At 41.3% G+C, this 6,648-nt stretch overlaps 1 protein-coding gene across 3 annotated transcripts in view; it reads right to left on the bottom strand.

Moving 5' to 3' along the window:
• The window catches only part of LOC133561486 (sodium/potassium-transporting ATPase subunit alpha-3), a 60,300-nt gene that overhangs the window by 1,914 nt on the left and 51,738 nt on the right, over window positions 1-6,648 (bottom strand). For 2 of the 3 annotated variants that reach the window (XM_061914773.1, XM_061914774.1), the window contains exons 15-22: window positions 3,528-3,696; window positions 3,298-3,452; window positions 3,108-3,231; window positions 2,894-3,039; window positions 2,697-2,827; window positions 2,521-2,622; window positions 484-575; window positions 1-262 (exon numbers count right to left, since the gene is read on the bottom strand). The exon at window positions 1-262 is cut by the window's left edge and continues 522 nt beyond it. In XM_061914773.1, the coding sequence (XP_061770757.1) occupies window positions 36-262; window positions 484-575; window positions 2,521-2,622; window positions 2,697-2,827; window positions 2,894-3,039; window positions 3,108-3,231; window positions 3,298-3,452; window positions 3,528-3,696 (1,146 nt within the window). In that variant the 3' untranslated portion in view covers window positions 1-35. The remainder of the gene's footprint in view (window positions 263-483; window positions 576-2,520; window positions 2,623-2,696; window positions 2,828-2,893; window positions 3,040-3,107; window positions 3,232-3,297; window positions 3,453-3,527; window positions 3,697-6,648) is intronic. The other variant, XM_061914775.1, reaches the window with a different exon arrangement.

Raw genomic sequence — 6,648 nt, 5'->3', positions numbered from 1 at the left:
TAATTAACATTAATCACAAGAGTGATATATTTTTTTCAAGACATTGGTCTTAAAGTGTTTTTAAATGTGTGACTGGAAGTGGAACATTTGAAGGAATCATCCAAGCTGTTCCACAGTTCGACTCCTCCAACAGAAACACATCTACTTTTTAAGCTGGTTCTTGTTTTTGCTTTCTGAAAGAAAGTTGAACCTCTGAGGTCATAGAGATTCTCTCTGGGTTTGAATCTCACTTGTGAACATCCAGGCAGCTTGTGGTTCTGAACTTTGAAAGTCACAATAGTAGTATTGAGGTCAACAAGATCTACATTCAAACAGCAGTTAAAATAAAGCCAATAATGCATTTTTTTTGTGGTCCCCTGTTATTTAGAAAAGTATCAAAAAGTATTGAAATACATTTTGGTAGCAGTACCGCTACCAAAATATTGGTGTCGGGACAACACTAATTTATCCACACAAACAAGAAAATATTAAAAAGCAACTTACCTCCAGGGTTCCTGCGGATGAGGAGTTTTCGAATTTCATCATAAACAAAGATGAGGAAACTGTAAGGGAATGCACAGAACCACCAGGAAGGTCTGCAAATACACAAGATGAGACACAGAAGGTTCAACATATTTATTTAGGTTTAGGGTGTCAGGGGGGGCGGTATAACTCGGTTGGTAGAGTGGCCGTGCCAGCAACTTGAGGGTTGCAGGTTCGATTCCCGCTTCCGCCATCCTTGTCACTGCCGTTGTGTCCTTGAGCAAGACACTTGACCCACCTGCTCCCAGTGCCACCCACACTGCTTTAAATGTACAAATTAGATATTGGGTTTCACTATGTAAAGCACTTTGAGTCACTAGAGAAAAGCGCTATATAAATATAATTGACTTCACTTCCCAAAATGACAAGCCGCAAGCAGCACTTGGCACCTGCCACTCTCTGGGAGACCTCATCAGTTTGATAAGGAATCTGGCCCGCCGGCTCATTTCCAATTACGCTTAAATATCTGGCAATCTTTTTTTCTTGCAACCTTTCCGACCCTCTTGTGGACAAGGTGAGTAATTTAGGTCCAAGACCATGAATTGTGAGTTGAAATGAACACAGTATTTACTTCTATGACCCTGCCAGGACAACCTTCCATTTTCATGGTGCAACAAAAGAAAAATGCAGCCAAGACAAAAGATCAACACACACGCTCACTGAACTACCGTATTTTTCAGACTGTAAGTCACAGTTTTTTTGGGGTGCGACATAAACTCCAGAGCCACTTATGTGTGAAATTATTAACACATTACTGTAAAATATCAAATAATATTATTTATCTCATTTGCCGAAGAGATGAAGAAAATGTCAGCAATCTTCACACACACGTCAACCAATCAGAATTTGGCGGGGGAGGGTCATGGCAGAAGTGCATTGTGGGTCATGTGACGCTAACTGCTATATGCTACTGCCGTAGCTAAAAAAATGGATCATTTCATCGTTGGCGGTAACTTATAAAAAGTGAGAAGGGCTGAACAAAAATGGCGTTGAAAAGGAGATCATGTAGTGCAGATTACAAGCTGGACGTAGTGAAATATGCAGCAGAAAAGGACAAGAGGAAGCGGCGCATACCTTTGGAGTTGGCAGAGTTGTTTAGAAGCGACATCGAGGAAGAAGATTTCATGGGATTTATGGATTAGGAGTGAGAGATAGTTTGGTAAAGGTATAGCATGTTCTATATGTTATAGTTATTTGAATGACTCTTACCATAATATGTTAGGTTAACATAGCAGTTGCTTATTTATGCCTCATATAACCTACACTTATTCAGCCTCTTCTTCACTATTCTTTATTTATTTTAAATTGCCTTTCAAATGTCTATTCTTGGTGTTGGATTTTATCTAATAAATTTCCCCCAAAAATGCGACTTATACTCCAGTGTGACGTATATAAAAAATGTTTCCTTCTTTATTATGCATTTTCAGCCGGTGTGACATACATATATATATATATATATATATATATATATATATATATATATATATATATATATATATATATATATATATATATATATATACATATTTATATACTGTATATATATATATATATATGTATATACATATATATATACATATTTATTTACTGTATATATATATATATATATGTATATACATATATATACTGTATATATATATACATATATACTGTATATATATATATATATATATATATATATATAATATACTAAATGATGCGGACACGTTTGTTAGTGGATACTGCCTTGAAGAATTATATATTCATATAGTATGCAACTATAATGATTTGATTCTTGTTTATTATGAGAAATGTTAATGTTATTTCAATCAAGGCACTGGTTACTAAAGTGGTTTATGTCCTGGCACTGCGGCTTCCATCCACACTCCAAAAACATGCAACATGTAAGGCTGACTCGGCCACTAAATGAGAAAATATGGTATGCACTATAAGCCATTATTTGGCAGGGTTAGCATAAAAGGGGAGTGTGTGTGTTAGAGGAGGATAGAGGATACTCACTTTAGGGGGAACATCCTGAGGGCCACGTCCATGCCTGGGCAGTAGGACAAGAAGGCAGCCAGGGCCGTCTCTTCGAACAGGCCGAAAATCAAGATCTTGTTCCTATTTGGATGAGATGTTGGCGTTAAAGAGCAGCAACGCAGCTGACGTTGGGAGAATGACGTTGCTGGACTTACTTCATGCCCTGCTGGAAGACAGAGTTACGCCTGGTCTTGCAGATGATGACGTCGGCCCACTGCACCACCACAATACTGACGAAGAAGGCGGTGTGGCACGTGAACTCCACTATCTTCCTCTGCTCGTACGTCTGGAGCAGAAACACGGCCAGTGAGCACAGACCTGGAGACACAAGAAAGGTGTTGGATTTACTTACCCATTGTTGGCCGTAGCTGTCCTCCAAGTCGTTGACGGCGCGGTCGTCCCAGTTGAGGCGAATGCCCACAAGGTGAGAGGGCAGGAAGCCGTTTTCGGCCAGGATGACAAAGTAGGCGAAGAAGCCACCGAGCGCCTGGATCATACCTAAAGAACCAAAAAGATTTGAACTTGTCCTGCCTTGATGGTCCGAAACCGAATGAGACGTCACCCACCGATTTGTCCGTAAGCAATGCTGATGAGGCGCTCGTTCACCAGCTTGTCCCTGAATGGGTTCCTAGGCTGGCGCTTCATGATGTCGCTCTCGGCAGCCTCGTAGGCCAGGGAGATAGCAGGCACCTGAGAGAAGATGTCGCAGTTATAGCACGTGGAGCCGCAAGATGGAGTCTGCCTTCACAGAAGCACCATGTCAGTTCCCAGATCGATGCAGAGGATGGTGATGGTGCCCAGCGGCAAGGGAATATTGACGATGATGAAGAAGAGGAAGGGTGTGATCTCGGGGATGTTGCTGGTCAGGGTGTAGGCGATGGACTTCTTCAGGTTATCAAAGATCAGGCGACCTGAGGGTATTGAAAGCATTGATGACTAAGTATTGAAAGAAAGGAGGAACTCTGGACGTTGTGCAGTCTTCTCACCTTCTTCCACTCCTGTGACAATGGAGGCAAAGTTGTCGTCCAGCAAGATCATGTCTGCAGCTTGCTTGGACACGTCGGAGCCTGAGATTCCCATGGCAACGCCGATGTCGGCCTTCTTCAGCGCAGGGGAGTCGTTGACGCCGTCGCCTGTCACAGCCACGATGGCACCCTGGGAGTGCAGAGAGCGACAGCAGGGATGAGGCCTCCTTTAATAGACCGCTGGCACCTTCTGCTGCCCTTCAACGGTATTGCACGCCATAGCTCGGTTGGTAGAGTGGCCGTGCCAGCAACTTGAGGGTTGCATGTTCGATTCCCGCTTCCGCCATCCTAGTCACTGCTGTTGTGTCCTTGGGCAAGACACTTTACCCACCTGCTCCCAGTGCCACCCACACTGCTTTAAATGTGACTTAGATATTGGCTTTCACTATGTAAAGCGCTTTGAGTCACTAGAGAAAAAGCGCTATATAAATATAATTCACTTCACCTCATCTGACTCAGTCCTTTTAGGGCAGGAGCGCACACACTGGTCTCAATGACCAAGTGAGGTGATCTGCCTCATTTATCCATCCATCCATTTTCTACCGCTTATTCTCTATGGGGTCGCGGGGGACGCTGGCGCCTATCTCAGCTACAATCGGGCGGAAGGCGGGGTACACCCTGGACAAGTCGCCATCTCATCACAGGGCCAACACAGATAGACAGACAACATTCACACACTAGGGACCATTTAGTGTTGCCAATCAACCTATCCCCAGGTGCATGTCTTTGGAGGTGGGAGGGGCCTATCCCCAGGTGCATGTCTTTGGAAGTGGGAGGGGCCTATCCCCAGGTGCATGTCTTTGGAGGTGGGAGGAAGCCGGAGTACCCGGAGGGAACCCACGCATTCACGGGGAGAACATGCAAACTCCACACAGAAAGATCCCGAGCCTGGATTTGAACCCAGGACTGCAGGACCTTCGTATTGTGAGGCAGACGCAATAACCCCTCTGCCACCGTGAAGCCCATTTAAATTAATATATATTAAGGCTGTCAAATGATACATATGTTAATAATATTAATCACAATAAGGAATTTGGATTCATCCTGATTAATCAAATTTGTTTAAAAAAGGACCACAATATTTGTACACAAATCAGTAAAAAAAAAAAAAAAAAAAAAAAAAAAATATATATATATACATACATACACATGTATATATGTGTATATATGTATGTATAAATGTATATACATATATGCATATACATACATATATATATACACACACACATGTATATATGTGTATATATGTATATACATACATATATGCATATACATACATATATATAGATGTATGAATACATCTATATATATATACACACACACATATATAGACACATACAGTATATACAGTACATATATATATATATATACACACACACATCTATCTATCTATCTATCTATCTATCTATCTATCTATCTATCTATCTATCTATATATATATATATATATATATATATCTATATATATATATATATATATATATAGATATATATATATACACAAATTGGCCCTAGTGTGTGAGTGTTGTCTGTCTATCTGTGTTGGCCCTGCGATGAGGTGGCGACTTGTCCAGGGTGTACGCTGCCTTCCGCCCGATTGTAGCTGAGATAGGCGCCAGCGCCCCCCGCGACCCCGAAAGGGAATAAGCGGTAGAAAATGGATGGATATACACACACACACACACACACACACACATACATACATACATACATACATACATACATATATATATATATATACACACATATATATATATATATACATATCAATATACATACATACATGAAGTGAATTATATTTATATAGCGCTTTTCTCTAGGGACTCAACGCGCTTTACATAGTGAAACCCAATATCTAAGTTACATTTAAAGCAGTGTGGGTGGCACTGGGAGCAGGTGGGTCAAGTGTCTTGCCCAAGGACACAACGGCAGTGACTAGGATGGCGGAAGCGGGAATCGAACCTGCAACCCTCAAGTTGCTGGCACGGCCACTCTACCAACCGAGCTATACCGCTCCATATATATATATATATATATATATACCGTATATAGATGTGTGTATATATATATATATACACCAACTGAAACATGCTCTTGCGTCACATCATTTACGTCCCCTCTGCTGGCGTCTTGATTAGTTTATTGCCCTTTTAGGGGGATGACGTGTGACTTAAAAGTCTCTTCCAAAGCGTTGTTGGAGGGCAATGTTTTCCTGAGTCAGCAACCACAACTTTTGTTGACGAGCTATTCACATTCACATTGTTGTTGGAGCTGGAACTAATCATTTTGAAACAACGCTCACTTTTATTGTCCACATTGCTCCGAACCCCCAGGAGGGTAAGTGAATGGCGGGAAGGAAAACCCAGAAATGATGTACCGTATTTTTGGGACCATAGAGAGCACCAGATTATAAGGCACACTGCCGACGAGGCGGTCTATTCAGGTCTATTTTCTTTCAAAAAGGCGCACCAGGTTATAAGACACTTTAAAGATGTTATATTTTAAATGCTTTTCTAAATTTCAAACACTTCTTTGTGGTCTACATAACATGTAATGCTGGAAATGTGTTCCGTGAAAAGCGTCCGACCAAAACCCTCTAATAACTAGTTCCATGGGTACATTTTTGTAAAGCCACTACACCAGTAGTGTTTAGCGCTAGCATAGTGAGTCTACTGACAGATATAAGTGAGAACTTTACGCTCTACTTTATACTACAAATGGCAACAGCGGAATATAAATGCCCCATTACAAAAAGATAGAGAAAAAGAAGAAGCTTATCGACTATGTTGTCACAGACTACAATGGCGGAGCACTGACATTTTCAGGACTTATACAGATCCCTAATACAGATCAGCAAGCACCAGAAGGTAAGAAAAGTTGTTTTAGCATAATATTGCAAGACAAAACGCCAGATTATTTGTCTGCTAAAAGGTGCCATTTTGCGGTCCTTATACACACACCATGTAAATACTGTTGAAGCACAGTTCCTTTGACTACGGTAGCCGTAATGCTCCCACAATCCATCAAGCTTCATAGCTTACCAAAGTCATACTAAAACATTTTGACAAATTTTTGAGCGCCCT

This window comes from Nerophis ophidion, linkage group LG11 (genome assembly GCF_033978795.1).
Source record: "Nerophis ophidion isolate RoL-2023_Sa linkage group LG11, RoL_Noph_v1.0, whole genome shotgun sequence".
NCBI classification, from domain to species: domain Eukaryota; kingdom Metazoa; phylum Chordata; class Actinopteri; order Syngnathiformes; family Syngnathidae; genus Nerophis; species Nerophis ophidion.
The sequence above is the reverse complement of the archived record's forward strand: the minus strand, read 5'-3'. Positions and strand labels throughout refer to the sequence as shown.